Raw genomic sequence first — 15,834 nt, forward strand, 5'->3', positions numbered from 1 at the left:
AAAAAAAAACTTATTGTTCACTCGTACAACAGATACTACTCAGTGCAGACTAGGAACCAGCCCCTGTTATTAAATTATAAAGCTGACTCTAGGTGGGGATGATTCGTCCTTTCTAGGCCTACAGCGGATTTCAAGATGTGTTCCTTACTCCACCAACGTAGGAGCATAACAGGGCTTCTACATTTAACTAGCTATATGGCCTAACAGAGCTGTATGTGGATCAAAAGGACAGCTTAGCTTTAAATACACCCAGTACAGAATGCTTTCCTTAAAAAGTGCTGGTACAGAAACTAAGCCATAATACACCATCCAAAACGGGTGAATTAAAATGAATTTTTTAAAATGTCTTTTAAAACATGGAAACATTTTAAAACATTAAACATCTAGATACAGCAGCAGCACAACACATACATCCTATGAAGTGCTTTATTAACTGGGCTTCCAAAGTGCTTCAGTGGTGAAGAATCCACCTGCTAATGCAGGAGGATGTGGGTTCAGTCCCTGCTTCAGGAAGATCCCCTGGAGAAGGAAAGGGCAACCCACTCCAGTATTCTTGCCTGGGAAATGCCATGGACAGGGGAGCCTGGCGGGGCTACACTCCACGCAAAAGAGCCAGACACAACTGAACTACTCGGCACAAGCACATCAGAAAAATGAGAAACTTGACCCTGATTTCCTCAGCAGATTCTACTCTTGGGCCATGAGCCGTTTTCAAGTTAGCGCATTATTCTGCAGATTTTTTTTATACAAAGCACAGACCAAGAACATGAAGCCAGAGCTCCAAGTTCAGAGGAGCCAGAGCCAGACGACTGAGTCGGCCTGCGAGGAATAAGCCAATACTCACCTGTCGGGGGAGTGGAGGAAACAACAGGGGGAGTTGGAGAAGTGAAGCCATCGGCAAGGGTCTGGGCGCCCCCAGCGGCGGCGTCTGGGGCCGCGGCAGGCGGGGCGGCGGCGGGGCCGAGCGGGGCGGGGGCGGACGCGGGAGCGGCAGGAAGGGGAGGAGGAGCGGCGGGGCCAGCGGGGGCTGCGGGCAGAGAGGGGCGAGAGGCGCGTTAGCGGAGGCGAGGCGGGGCGGGCACGGGCCGGGGGCTCGGGGTTAGACGCGCGGTGCTGTCAGTGCCCGGGGACGGGGGGCTAGAAAATAAAGAGGGTGAAGCTTACGGTAAAGGGTTATTAGGTTTACAGCAAGTAATTCGAGATGCTAAGGGTGATGCCCAGAGTTTTAAATTCATTAAAAGCATTCCTTTTTACCTGAGAGCCAACACACTGGAAGAAAAGGGACCCTTTATGTTGTTGTTTTTAACATAAGATTCTGGAACTAGTACACAAAGCTAAACATAACACACTAGAAAACAACAGTATTCCACTCTGAGTCATACAAATCAGAAAATAAACATTCCAGACATAAAAATCTCATCAGGTAAAAAGAATTTAGAGAAATACAAACCTCTTTTTCATGATTTTTTTAAAGATATTGTCTCTTTGTTATTATAAGTAAATTAAATATGTAATTTTCTATCCTTATGTCTTCTGTGTCGGGTTTTTAAGACTAAGTTTCGTGTCCTCAGATGAAACAAGTACATTTTTCTGTTTCAGAGAAAAGAGGGCAGCCTCTCAGCAACTCAAGTTCCGAGAGTCCTCTAGGTTGAACTGTTGAAATGATATCTGCCCAGTCCTGTTACCGACACGGCTGCTCACACTGACGCTGCACTGTGTCCAAAGGCACGCACTGTCCTTACACCCGCTGGAGTTAAACGCGTCACCCGTTCCAAGGAGCAGCCTCTAAGCGCCAACCAAGACCCAGCAGCAAATCACAGAGAAGTAAGTGGACATAAACTGACAAATAATGTGGTTAAAAATAGCAAAATGCAGAAAGATTTCTCAACATTTACAGGGTCTTCAAGTGAAAAAAAAATCCTGATTATGAAGAAAGCTCAGTGTAATTACATTAGAAACTGCAAGGACAAACTCAGCAAGGACAGGTGAAGACGAAGCACAGTTCAGGCTTTACCTGGAAAGACGCTGGGAGGAGAGGGGGTGGGCACGGCGATGGGGACGCCCACACTCCCACTTCCGCTGTTCTCCCGACTGCTGCTCCGGCTGCTCGGGTGGCTTCCCCCACTGCTCCCGCTGCTGCTACAGAAAGGAGAGCCACCGAAACATGAGCGTCCATGCACAGAAAGACACCACCAGCATTTTCCAGAATGTTCTGAAATGAATATAGCTACGAGATGGGAATTCAAAAGCCCTCCATTTCAGAGATGAATTTCTTTATAAAGGAAGGGAAAAAAGTTGAGTTCAAGAAACTTGTTTTGGCCACCTTTTAATAAACATATACTAAAGAAATTGAGAAAAACAAAAATTCTCCATAAATATAAGGGATAAATGATGGGGCTCAACGCATGAAAATAATATTACTTTCTTTTATTCCAGTTTAATGGCGGTCTGAAGAAATAGCTTTTATAATAAGAACAGTTTTCCTAAACAAATTATTTGTCCAATTTTATTTGTAATGATATCATGACATATTATGCCATATTAATGTTTTATTGCATATGGTTTTTCATCTGTAAAGTACCACCAAAAAACAACTTGAAATTCCCCGTCTCTGGTCAGTGATTTTCTTTTTCAGGTCAACTCTAACTATCAGTCTTGCAGAAAAGTTTGCACTTTGAGATGTCTGTTCTTTTTCAACCTCCTGGCTGCTCAAAGTTGCATCAGAACATGAGGAGAGAGAGGTGGAATTAGATGAGGTTTGGGGGAGTAGTGTGAGGAAAAGAACTTAGTGCTTGGAAAATGAGAGAGATTTAGCTGAAGTTATCTGAACAAATAATGGTGCTATGACCATCCCATTTTGCACTGAGGTAGAGAAAATACCTGTAAGTTCGATTTCTTTGATTCACAGAAGCTGTCCTCACAGGGCTCTGCTGCGAGGGAGCCATATTACGGGTTGGGCTAGGTACGTAATCATTTGGTACCACTGGAGGACGCACTGGCTCCAGTGTGCGATAGGGGGAGTGCCGCCTACAAAAAGAAGAGCGTATGTATCGTGTGGTTAGCAAGTCTCGGCACAATAAATCAGAGTTGCCAGTAGTGAAATACAACTTGTACTCAGAGGTAGTAAAATGTGTTCTAATAAAACCCAGCTACCAATTTCCATCTTCCCTTAAGTATCACTTCTCCACCATTAGGGCTTTGATGCTATTGTTATTTTTTTTTTAGTCTTTGACCTCATTTCCCTACACTAATTTTGTTCATTCATTTTGAGAGCATGAAGTTTCTCCCCAAGGTAAGCCAATGCTTCCCAGACTCTCTTCTTAGATGAGTTCAAATTTGTTTAGTGTCATGTTAAATTCTTCCAAATGCACTTCACAAATGCACTAATTATCTTCCTCACCCCTCTCTCCCTAACCAAAAATAATCAAAGGTAGGGAAAATAAATCTACAGAGTCTGGCTCCACAACCCCCACACTGATGATCAACAGCAACCATTAACAGCTCATTTCTCTTTCTATGTAATAAGTACATAGAAATAAAACTACATCCACACACAGAAATACCTAATTTAATCTCCTCTCCTTATATTCTCACTTCACATCCTCCTTAACCTTTCACCATGATCGCTCTTACCTCTTACCCTCCTCAGAGCTCAACATTTAAAAAAGAAAAAAAAACAGATCACCTAAGTCTTTCTACCTTATTTACTTTGAAGTACAGAACAGACTGTATTTCATTAGCATACTTCTCTTTTTCTCAAACTTTCTTCTTAAAAGAATGACGACCAAGAAAGGAAATATAGGAAATAGGATGCACACTGGTACACCAGTAATTATTAAGATAATTCTCATCTTTAAGTTTCCATCTTAATGGCAATGATTAATACTCAAGTGACATGAAATTGATATTGTGTAGATGAGATTCTGATCTTTAACGGGATCTCAAGATATGAAAATTAAAGAGCCTTTTTCCCTTAAAATCATGATGCTCACCTGACTTCTATATTTCTCAATAATTCACTTCCTCAAAAGCTCCCAAGGTTCCTTTAAATATTCTTCTCTCTCATCCACTCAAGTTTTGGCTCACTGATTCTGGATGAGATTACTCTGCCATGACCCTGTCTACTACTCTCAAAATCCTCTTGCATAAACAAATATACACATTATTAAAAATAAAGAAGGGGCACTAGATAAGATATTGGGTCAAAAAAAAAAAAAGGAATGTCAGGGCCTTGAGTTTAAAACATTATAAAGAAGCTTAGGCATCTATGAAATTATGACGTACATATAAAACACCATAAAATAGGAAACTGATGGATTTCCAAACAATTTTCTCCAGACAATAAAAATGCTCTTGTGTCATCCAAGGGAACAGAACAAAAACTTTGCTAAGAACTACACAGTGAAGTGAAAGTTGCTCAGTTGTGTCCGACTCTTTGTGACCCCATGGACTATATATATAGACCACGGAAATCTCCAGGCCAGAATACTTGGAGTGGGTAGCCTTTCCCTTCTCCAGGGGACCTTCCCAACCCAGGGAATGAACCCAGGTCTCCCTCATTGCAGGTGGATTCTTTACCAGCTCAGCCACCAGGGAAGCCCATACAGTGAAGACAATGATAAAAACAAGGTAAAAAACTAGGGAGAGAGGACAAAATATGGGGGCCGAGCCAAGACTGTGAAGCAGCCAGGCTGTGACCATCAAGTGGTTGGTGGTGCTCGGCCACCCTGGCCTCCAGGAATCCTGCAGAGCCCTTGCTAATACACAAGGAAAACAAATACTAGTGTACAAGTAAATCTTTAAAATTTGGGAGCAAAGGATATTTTAATTTTACTAGGATTATCTTGCTAACAATCTTGATTCAAAACCTAATAAAATCCATTAGAAACTATACATGACAGAAATATAGACATTTCGCAGGAAAATAAAACAAATACTCCCTCTTGACCTGATCTCTACTCTTACCCTGTACAATTATGACATACCATGACATCTACATTCTACTCTGAAGCTTAAATCTTATTTAAGCTAGTAGAGCTTTTCCTTTCTAACCTAAGCAGAATTTTTTTTTGTCCTCCCCAAATAAAATCACCCTATTTCTGGCCAGAAATCTGATTTTATTCTTTTGTTTTCCACTGCCCTAATTTTAATTACTCCTCCAACATTATCTTTCTTTGATTGATTAGGTTGCTGGGTTTTTTGGTCTGGTTTTCTTGTTTGCTTTTTGGTGAGGGGGCCAAAAAACAAGATTTCCAATTAAAAACTTTTAAGCATATATCACAATGCCAATGGTAATAAAGGCATTTTGTCTTTGTCTTACACATTTTTTAAAAAAATCCAATTCATGGTACAGTGACCCTGAAAAGTTGACAGAGGACAAATATTACCCCCTTTTACAGATGAAAAAACTGAATTGCTAAGAGGCTTACTATGCAAGACCACACATCAGGAGCTGAGCAGGACCATGATTTTAGTCACCCAACTTCTGGGCAATATTATGCCCAACTGATCACAAACCTTGAACATGATAAACCAAGTTTTTGTATTAAGATGCTATAAAAGAAACAAGGTCAAGCTTTTCTGTTAATTGACCATTTATGTCAAATCTGGAGCCCAAGTCTGTAGACGGAATGAAAGCTCATAATTTCTCATAAAAAAACAAGATACACAGAATTCGGTAATCTGCACAGTATTTTCTTCAGAAGACTAGTCAGAATAAGAAGAGTCAATTATAATAGAAAAGACTAAAAAGTTTCTGAATAGCAATTAGAGTGCAATTTATAATAAGCCATGAATTTAGGCTTGGATTTTACCTCAAATTTAAAATTTATTAGAAAAATAATTTCTAAACAGAATATTTTTTAAAGTAGAGAGATGTCTCCCAGGTATAATTTAAAGTGTAAAAGATGTTTTCCTTTTGGGAAAGTTACACACAAAATGGATAATCTTAGGAAGAAAATATTCTCTTTTCAAATATTTAAAAATAGTGTAAACATACATATAGTGTTTAGTTTTCACACAGGACATGAAATGGTTTGCAATCACTACTTAGTTACATACTCACCCAAGTGTCCCTTTGCCTGACAGAGGGGGGCTGGGGGGCTTCTGTGTTGGAGGTGTTGTACGCGGCAGCCCACCCATCTTCATATTCTGGGTACTCACCTAAAAAAATTTTGAGGAAAACTCAATTTAATTTGAATGCAGTGAAACAAAGTGCCACTTTTGGGAAATAACATTATGCTATTTAACAAAGGAGGGGAAGGTTTAAATAGGAAAAAAAAATTAGAGGCCATGCATTTCATATGCAATTTCTACTCTACTACCAGTCTACAGTTGTACTCAAAGGACTCTTCCTAACATGAGATTTCCAAATGATTATAAACGTGTATGCAAAGACTTTATTTGCCATTAGCTCATCACACCAACAGATCACTGGTTAGACTGTTTGATACTACATTCAATTGAAATTAGATAGGTTAACTATAAAAATTTCAGTTTTAATAAAGAGTAACCCAATCAGAAACAATGCCTGTAAGCAATTCCTTGTTTTTTTAAATAGCAAGCTTATCATAAGAAAACAAAATACATGTTTTCCCCCAAAAGTATGCAACTTTAGACTTGATCCACTGTAAGTACAGAATATTATATAAAGTTAAATCACACAGAGAAAATTTCCTTTTTATAAATTGTGGATCAGCCTTACAATTCAAATTTCATTAATGTTCTCTTATGAAGGAATCACCTACCTGAGAACTGCCAGAAGGTAAGGCATGTCCCTAAACATCTGACCCAGAAAGGTGGGGCTGAGGTATACCATTCAACTGTGAGTGGTACAGTGGCCACTGGCAATGTCCTAGTGCCAATGGGAATTAAACCCATTCAGGCCCAAAATGAAGATTAATTTAGGCATGAGAAAGATGCAACACAGTCCTAAGAACTAAGAACACAGAGCTAAGCTATCTATTCTATCCTCACTATTCTATCCCCATTTGAAAACCCAAGTGTGGGAAAGTTGGGTGACCTGGGAACAAGTGTGGACTGCCACCAAAGGAGGAAGTGAGCACTTACACAGAAGGCCCTAGAGATCTGGGTGTCTTAAGGCACTAAGAGAAGTCATGCATGAATATAGTTCAAATGCAATCTCAAGTTGTTTGAGATTACCAACGGGTTAGAGTTAATAATGTTCACCATGTGTGTTCATGCCTGACCCTATTTTAAAGCTCCTAATATTCTGGACTGCCAAACACTTCAAAAAAGGATCTTAACTTTTCCACTCAGAGTATGTCCAGAGTATTCAAATTATACTTATAAGATGAAGCTGTAAGACATTATACTTTTGAAATCAGAATACATTTATAAGTTTAAAATACAAAATCTAAGAAAACAAATCATAATTACATACAGAATATTGAGGCTGTCAAAATTAACTCTGGCTTAAATGGAATATTTTAAAATCCTAAAATACCTCTTGTTATCTGAATAGGCAAGAAAAAATATACCAAGAAACAAACTCTTCAAATGAATAGCCCAGTGAACAAGTTGTGTGTGATGTTAAAACAATCTTTAATGACAAATGATACCTTTGAAATAGCAATATTTTTAAGGCTATGCATTTTTCTGTACTCCTTTGTTATTACTTTTAAACAACAAATACAAAACAAACTGGTTATCAAGGAAAAATAAAGATTAACTTATCTGTGCTCTCCCCCTCATTAATAAGCAGAGGGTATACTGATCGTATCTTAAAAGTACCAGAAGTTTTTAAAAAATTAATCCACATTGGGGCAAATTTTTAGGAGTAGTATGACAAATAACCAGTAGCTTTAAAAACCGTATATCTTAATTCATGATACCAGGAGATTTTTTTAAAGTAGTAACCAAAGTCCTTTAAGCTCAACCTTAAACAACATAAAACCCAAGGTCACTTTAAGTGATGAAGGAGAAGTAGGTGAGCCAAACACTAAACTACATCAATTTGCTAGAAATAGGAAGGAAAAGGAGCAAGGACAGCAAAGGATAAAACAGAATTTTATTCTATATATGGAATAGCTAAAATATTTGAAAACAGCTTTCCAACTTTAATTTGTTTAAGGTTTTGGTATGTAAGGTGTTCTGTTTAAATTGCAGTATCTTCTCTATAAATCTTGAAATCTACCCAAAAAATAATATGAAATAGACAACCTATAAATTGAAACATAGTGGACAATTCCATACATAAACTTTGATACATTTTTGACCTGTAGAACCATCAAATGGTTCTATTTGATTGGTTAATGGGATTTGCATGAGTAATTTTCACTTTAAAAAACCAAAGAGTCCCTATGGAATGTCCAACTAATATGTAGTTCTGTACTACCTTTGTATTAAGCTAAAAGAGAACTCAGTATTTCTTCAAGGTAGTTTTCCTTGAGAAAAATGCTTCTGTACTAAAAGTGAAACAACGAATATGCTATGCAGAATATAAATACTGCCATCTAATTTGAGGAAAATGAAAAAAAAAAAAAAAAGAAAAACTGCCAAACAGAACAATTTTCATAGGTGAAATCTATATTATAATTAAAATTAAACTGTATCTCACATCTAAAATAATTCGGTAAAAAATTATGTATGGGATAGTTGTCATGGTTCTAAAAACTACTTTGAGGGAAGTTATAGGGCAACCCAGTGTTTCCAGACAAGAAGCAAAACACAAGACTAACTGAGTGTGGTGAAGGAGAACGTAACTAGAGAGAGAACACACCACAAACTCAGGACAAAGAAGACAAAGCGACACTGCTCCAATTCGTAACAGCAATTCCACATGAAACTTTAAAAACACCTGGGCAAAACTATCATCTGACACCTAAATGTGTAGTGTAGTTAGAGGTCTGAATCATGAATAGGAGTGCTAATTATTCTTTCCAAAGTTTTATCTGGGAACTGGAATGAAACTTTGGTGGCTGATTCCAACAATAGTTCAATGAATGTGGGTATTTTTTGATGTCATGAAGGGAAAAAGTCATCACTGAGAGCTGAGTGAAACAGGTAGTAGGCACATGGAGAAACAGCAGGAAAAGTCTTTTTTTCCCTTCTTCTGCCAGAAAGAAACACTCAAGAACAGAAGAAATATTTCACTTAGGTGACAAAGGTTAATGCACGACCAAGCTCAAATACTTTCCCACTGGCCTGGACTAAGAAATGCAGACAATACTGAGAGTAAGAGCAGTTCCTTTAGGACCAGAGTGGTCTTCTCTGATCTCCAAACTCTGGAGATCACAACTAGCACCAACTCTCAGGCCAATCATTATACCTTAACACTGTTTCTAAAGGGCTCCTATCTTTCTGGCCCTAACCTTTTTTCGTATATGCAGTACCTCCTTGAACCTTGATATGTAATATCATGCATATCATATATAATGCTCATTACAAATCTCAGTGCTTTCCAGTACCCTGTGAACTCTAGTATTTTTTAAAGAGTATTTACAAAGTATCTTTGTATCTTTAGTTCATAGAGCATATCACCTCTGTTATGAAGCAATCTCCCAGGAATAGATAACTTGCTGCAAAAGTGGGGGAGACATTCTAAAATGACACCTGTGGTATATCACTCATTTAAACCACCAGACCTCTAGGCACAAGAGTAAAAGAATAAGAAAAATAAGGGGAGACAAAGGTCTATAAAATTATTTCTCTGCTTTCATGGAACTTATTTTAGAATAACTAAGACACCCTGCTTAAAAAGTGATTTCTACAAATACAGAAATCTCCAAAAAAGAAGTGTCAGTGTGAGAAGAATTACCTAACAGAAGGTTTTATAGAGAAAAATCTGAGTTGGAGTGTTACCAAGTTTTAAAGAGAGAAAAATTTAAACACACTGGGAGAAGAGGAGGAGTATGTATAGTTTGTGTCTGGATGTGGCGAAGTGAGGATGGGCAGAAGCCATGGGCAAACACCTGAAGGCTTTCATTCCGTGTCCAGTGTTGTTCCCAGCAGTCCCATCCACTGCATAACTTCTGGCTTCCTAGAGACCTCTATCCCTCTCCTCAGAGGATATATGTTCTTATTTAAATTCTCTGAGCCAACAGGAAAAGGACCAGGAGAGTCTCTGAGGGAAATCAAAACTGAAATCAGGAATTCGAGTGCAGCTTCAGGAGAAAGGTAAAATTTTTAGTAAGACAGGAAGACAAAAAGCCTAAGGTAACAAGAGTTTTAATATAATCCACTACAGAGCAAAGTAGGGAAAACCACTAGACCACTCAGGTGTGACCTGAATCAAATCCCTTTTGATTATACAGCGGAAGTAACAAATAGATTCAAGGGATTAGATCTCATAGAGTGCCTGAGAACTATGGACGGAGGTTCATGACATTGTATGGGAGGCAGTGATCAAGACCATCCCCAAGAAAAGGAAATGCAAAAAGGCAAAATAGGTTGTCCGAGGAAGCCTTACAAATAGCTGAGAAAAGAAGAGAAGCTAAAGGCAAAGGACAAAAGGAAAGATATACCCATCTGAATGCAGAGTTCCAAAGAATAGCAAAGAGATAAGAAAGCCTTCCTAAATGATCAATGCAAAGAAACAGAGGAAAACAATAGAATGGGAAAGACTAAAGATCTCTTCAAGAAAATGAGAGATACCAAGGGAACTTTTCATGCAAATATAGGGACAATAAAGGACAGAAATGGTATGGACCTAACAGAAGCTGAAGATACTAAGAAGAGGTGGCAAAAATACATGGAAGAACTATATAAAAAAGATCTTCACAACCCAGATAATCACGATGCTGGGATCATTCACCTAGAGCCATTCTGAATTGCAAAGTCAAGTGGGCCTTAGCATCACTTCAAACAAAGCTAGTGGAAATGATGGAATTCCAGTTGAGCTACTTCAAATCCTAAAAGATGATGTTGTGAAAGTGCTGCACTCAATATGCCAGCAAATCTGAAAAACTCAGCAGTGGCCACAGGACTGGTAAAGGTCAGTTTTCATTCCAATCCCAAAGAAAGGCAATGCCAAAGAATAATCAAACTACCGCATAATTGCACTCGTCTCACATGCTAGCAAAGTAATACTCAAAAGTCTCCAAGCCAGGCTTCAACAGTACATGAACAGTGAACTTCCAAATGTTCAAGCTGGATTTAGAAAAGGCAGAGAAACCAGAGATCAAATTGCCAACATCCGCTGTATCATCGAAAAAGCAAGAGATTTCCAGGAAAACATCTATTTCTGCTTCATTGACTATGCCAAAGCCTTTGACTGTGTTTATCACAACAGACTGTGGAAAATTCTGAAAGAGACAGGAATACCAGACCACCTGACCTGCCTCTTGAGAAATCTGTATGCAGGTCAGGAAGCAACAGTTAGAACTGGACATGGAACTACAGACTGGTTCCAAATCGGGAAAGGAGTATGTCAAGGCTGTCTACTGTCACCGTGCTTATTTAACTTAAATGCAGAGTACATCATGAGAAATGCTACACTGGATGAAGCACAAGCTGGAATCAAGACTGCCGGGAGAAATATCAAGAACCTCAGATATGTAGATGACACCACCGTTATGGCAGAAAGCGAAGAACAAAAGAGTCTCTTGATGAAAGTGCAAGGGGAGAGTGAAAAAGTTGGCTTAAAACTTAACATTCAGAAAACTAAGATCATGGCAACTGGTCCCATCACTTCACGGCAAATAGATGAGCAAACAGTGGAAATAGTGAGAGACTTTTTTGGGGGGAGCTCCAAAATCACTGCAGATGGTGACTGCAGCCATGAAATTAAAAGACACGTGCTCCTTGGAAGAAAAATTATGACCAACCTAGATGGCATATTAAAAAGCTGAGACATTGCCAACAAAGGTCCGTCTAGTCAAAGCTCCAGTTTTTCTAGTAGTCATGTACACTATAGTCATGTAGTAGTCAACCTGAGAGTTGGACTATAAAGAAAGCTAAGTGCTGAAGAATTGATGCTTTTGAACTATAGTGTTGGGGAAGACTCTTGAGAGTCCCTTGGACAGCAAGGAGATCCATCCAGTCAATCCTAAAGGAAATCAGTCCTGAATATACATTGGAAGGACTGATGCTGAAGCTGAAACTCCAATACTTTGACCACCTGATGCAAAGACCTGACTCATTTGAAAAGACCCTGATGCTGGGAAAGACTGAAGGCGGGAGAAGAAGGGAACACAGAGAATGAGATGGTTGGATGGCATCACCGATTCAATGGACATGAGTTTGAGTAAACTCCGGGAGTTGGTGATGGACAGGGAGGCCTGGCGTGCTGCAGTCCATGGGTCACAAAGATTCAAACACGACTGAGCAAGTGAACTGAACTACAGAGATAATGAGTAAGAGATTAGGAGTAAGGAGGGAAGAACAGTTAAAAAAGAAAAGAAGAATAAAGATGGATAAACTTCTGCTTGAATTTTGAAACTATTTTCCAACAACTGGCTTTTGCCAAGACTGAATTGGTGGCTCAAGACTGGAACAAAGAGGCAAACACAGATGATTCTCCCAAAAGGTGTTGCTATTGTGGTGTTTTCCTTCCAAGTGTGTCAAATAAACACTTAACAATGAATCCTCAGCTGCACCCAAAACCTAGAAATGTGAGGGGCAATTTTCTGTAGATAATGACACACACAAGATGACACTCAAACTGAAAAGGTTAAAACATATTTTACAGAGTTAAATTATGAATCTTCATGATCCCAAGCAAAACTTTCCCAAAGTGTTATATTCTTAATGTGTTAAATGTAAATGGGACTTCCAAGCCTTCCTTGTTCATCATTAAGAATCTGCTTGCACAACGTTCAACTGAAAAACTACATTAACAGATCAGAAGCCTTTACTATTTTTGACTGAAATAAATATACTTATTTTAAAAGTACTTAAGTGTATGTAGCTTCAGTAGTGGACAACTTTTTCACTTTTCAACAGAATAATCTGTTTCAAATACATCAGTAACAAGATCTTAAAAGTCTTAAATATTAAAATAAAGAGTGGGGAAAGGATACCCCAGTTCAAGGTATGTGCCACTTTTATATGACCTCAGGTACATATTAAAATACTTCCATACAGAACAGATTTTTGGACTCTGTGGGAGAAGGCAAGGGTGGGATGTTTCGAGAGAACAGCATCAAAACATGTATATTATCTAGGGTGAAACACATCACCAGCCCAGGTTGAATGCATGAGACAAGTGGTCGGGCCTGGTGCACGGGAAGACCCAGAGGGATCGGGTAGAGAGGGAGGTGGGAGGGGGGATCGGGATGGGGAATACATGTAACTCTATGGCTGATTCATGTCAATGTATGACAAAACCCACTACAATATTGTAATTAGCCTCCAACTAATAAAAATAAATGAAAAAAAAAATACTTCCAATATGGCACTCTACCATCGACTTTGTATGATATTACCCCCATTGCTTTCAAAGGTCTTATGAATTAATTCCTACAATTTATTCTTATTTGACTGAAGGAAAAACAATTAACCCAAATTTCACCAGAGAAGAACTATTAAACACAATCAGGATATAATGTATAAACGGTTAAAAATTCAACTTTTAAGCATGGAGGTCTCTTTTGAGTCACATCCCATGTGTCTGGTCCCAAAGATGGTATTTGTTAAGAGTGTATCTGAAAGCCATCAAGTCTGACAAGACTGGGAGCAAAGACAGAGCTCATGATGAGATGAGGAGGAAAGCAAGGATCAGGAGACTTACAGGGCACACCTGATGTCATCCGTGGGTCTCCAAAAAACTCAGCTGGAAAACCACTGGACTAGTTTACTATTTGCAAGTTCCTTCCAACTTCAACATTTTAAAATTCTATTTTCTATCTTAATACATTCGATTATTCCATTAATCAACCTTCTGAAGCCCCTCATTTTTTTTCTACCAGCACAAAAATTAACGACTTGCTATATGATGAATGGTTTTTTCACTCTACTTTGCTTTGGTTCACCCAAAATGATCCACTGTGTGCCACAAGTTTATGGAGGAGACAGACACACTTCAAAGAAGGACAGGAAGAAAGGAAAGACCGAGGACTGTCACAGTCTAGCTTCTAGGATGATCTCAGGCTACACTCCTTACCCTGTCCACCCCAGCCCAACAGAGCAGAAACAACTGCATTGAGCCACAGTCCCGGGGAGTGGGTCTTTTTTTGCAAAGAGCAAAGATATTAAGGAATCTTCTCCAAGTGGGAATTTCCTTATTGGATCTTTCTTCCTAGGAACCTCTCATTTCCCACTCACTCTGGCCTCTCTCTCACACAGAACAGGATCCTGAACCCAGAAAGGTCAAGGAGTCATAGTAGGGTTTAGAGGAAATGAGCCAGGGGTAGTTCTTTAGGCAAGATGGTCTACACTTGAAGGGGAAAGAACTGGTCCATTGTTTTGTTTTTCCTTCGGTTGAATTTTCTGCACACTTCTATCACTTTGGAGGTTCATGTATCCATAGCCAAAATTTGAACACAGAAAAAGCCAAGGTAGCCACAAACACTACTTTTGGTCTATTTCTACCTCTTTTATGCAAAGGAATCTCCTCACAGTTCCACATGCTTCGCTCACTCACATGAAGTACATCTGCCTGGGCTCCTCCAGTCACATCTCTACCACAACTGTTTAACTTTCTGTGGCTGTGGTTAGTAGCTAGTTAATGATTCAGGCCTCAGTCATCTTGTCTTCTTGTTATCACTTTCTACACTGAAGACATGGCAAACAGCACAATATATAGTAAGAATGGTAAGAATATATATGTATATATATGTGTGTGTGTGTGAAAAGGAATCACAGAATTCAGCTAAGAAAAAAAGTTAAAAAAAGAAAATGCACTTTCAGTTCAGTGACAATAATTTTAGTATCGCTCTATCTGACAAGCTCCTTGATTAATCTTGAACATCTTTTCCCAGTTTTCCCTCCAATGTTACTGAAACAAGTAAAAAAAGGTGATATCTCTAGTTCTTAACTTGCATTTTGTTAAACACTATCATGAGCTTTTGATGTTCTGCATGTAATACTACCCAGCTTGAAACCTCTTAAAGTGGGTTATACTGAAATATATAATTTATAAGCAATTTGAAAAAAAATGCTAATTTTATTTTTTGCAAAATATATGATACTGCAACTTAAAAAACACCCATAACACTGAATATTTTCCAATTTTCAATTTTTTTTACAGTGATTGAGTTAAGAGATAATGACATAGTGGCCATAAGGTGTATCATCAAGCACACCATTTATAGAATAAAAAGGTATTACACAGGGGGAGGGTTAAACAAAGCACATTAGCAGCCCTCCAATCCATAACAAAATGTCTCCATTTACAAAAATCCAGCTAATTTTATTTCATAATGACATTTTATGATAGGGTAACTTACACTTCAGTTTCATAAAATATATTAACATTGCAAAATAATCATTTATTCAACAAATATTTACTAAGTGTCTAATGTGTGTCAGGCACTATTTTAGGCACATGGGATAGGGCAATAAACAAAACGGTCAAAAATATTTGCCCTCATGGAACATAAAGACACACAAAGTTGCATGACAAAAATAAAATAAGAAAAAGGAATTATTTCTTGGTTTTTAAAGGCCAAGTGCCAAGTATCTCTTCACTCCCCATATGTAATAGTCTACATAAGGACAAAGAATGGAAATCCAGCCCTGGAATCTCTTACCTTAAATCTAAGCAACCACTTAATGCATAAATGGAGCAAATAAAAGAGGTAAGGGAAAAAAAGCATTGAAAGGTTAGTTGGAACTTCAGGATGTGAAGAGAAAGGAAAAAACAAAAAACAAGTTAAGCATTCAGCATTAAAAAATAATGTTTCAGTAGATCATAGAAAGAGTGGTTAAAGCAGA

At 38.5% G+C, this 15,834-nt stretch overlaps 1 protein-coding gene across 7 annotated transcripts in view; it reads right to left on the reverse strand.

Moving 5' to 3' along the window:
• The window catches only part of ABI2 (abl interactor 2), a 104,380-nt gene that overhangs the window by 29,864 nt on the left and 58,682 nt on the right, over positions 1 to 15,834 (reverse strand). For 4 of the 7 annotated variants that reach the window (XM_061148964.1, XM_061148960.1, XM_061148962.1 and 1 more), the window contains exons 4-6: positions 6,065 to 6,162; positions 2,881 to 3,027; positions 2,015 to 2,139 (exon numbers count right to left, since the gene is read on the reverse strand). In XM_061148964.1, the coding sequence (XP_061004947.1) occupies positions 2,015 to 2,139; positions 2,881 to 3,027; positions 6,065 to 6,162 (370 nt within the window). Of the gene's footprint in view, positions 1 to 844; positions 1,028 to 2,014; positions 2,140 to 2,880; positions 3,028 to 6,064; positions 6,163 to 15,834 lie in introns of all 7 variants that reach the window. The other 3 variants (XM_061148958.1, XM_061148961.1, XM_061148957.1) reach the window with 1 other exon arrangement.

The sequence above is a fragment of the Dama dama genome, chromosome 8 (assembly GCF_033118175.1).
Source record: "Dama dama isolate Ldn47 chromosome 8, ASM3311817v1, whole genome shotgun sequence".
Lineage (NCBI taxonomy): Eukaryota > Metazoa > Chordata > Mammalia > Artiodactyla > Cervidae > Dama > Dama dama.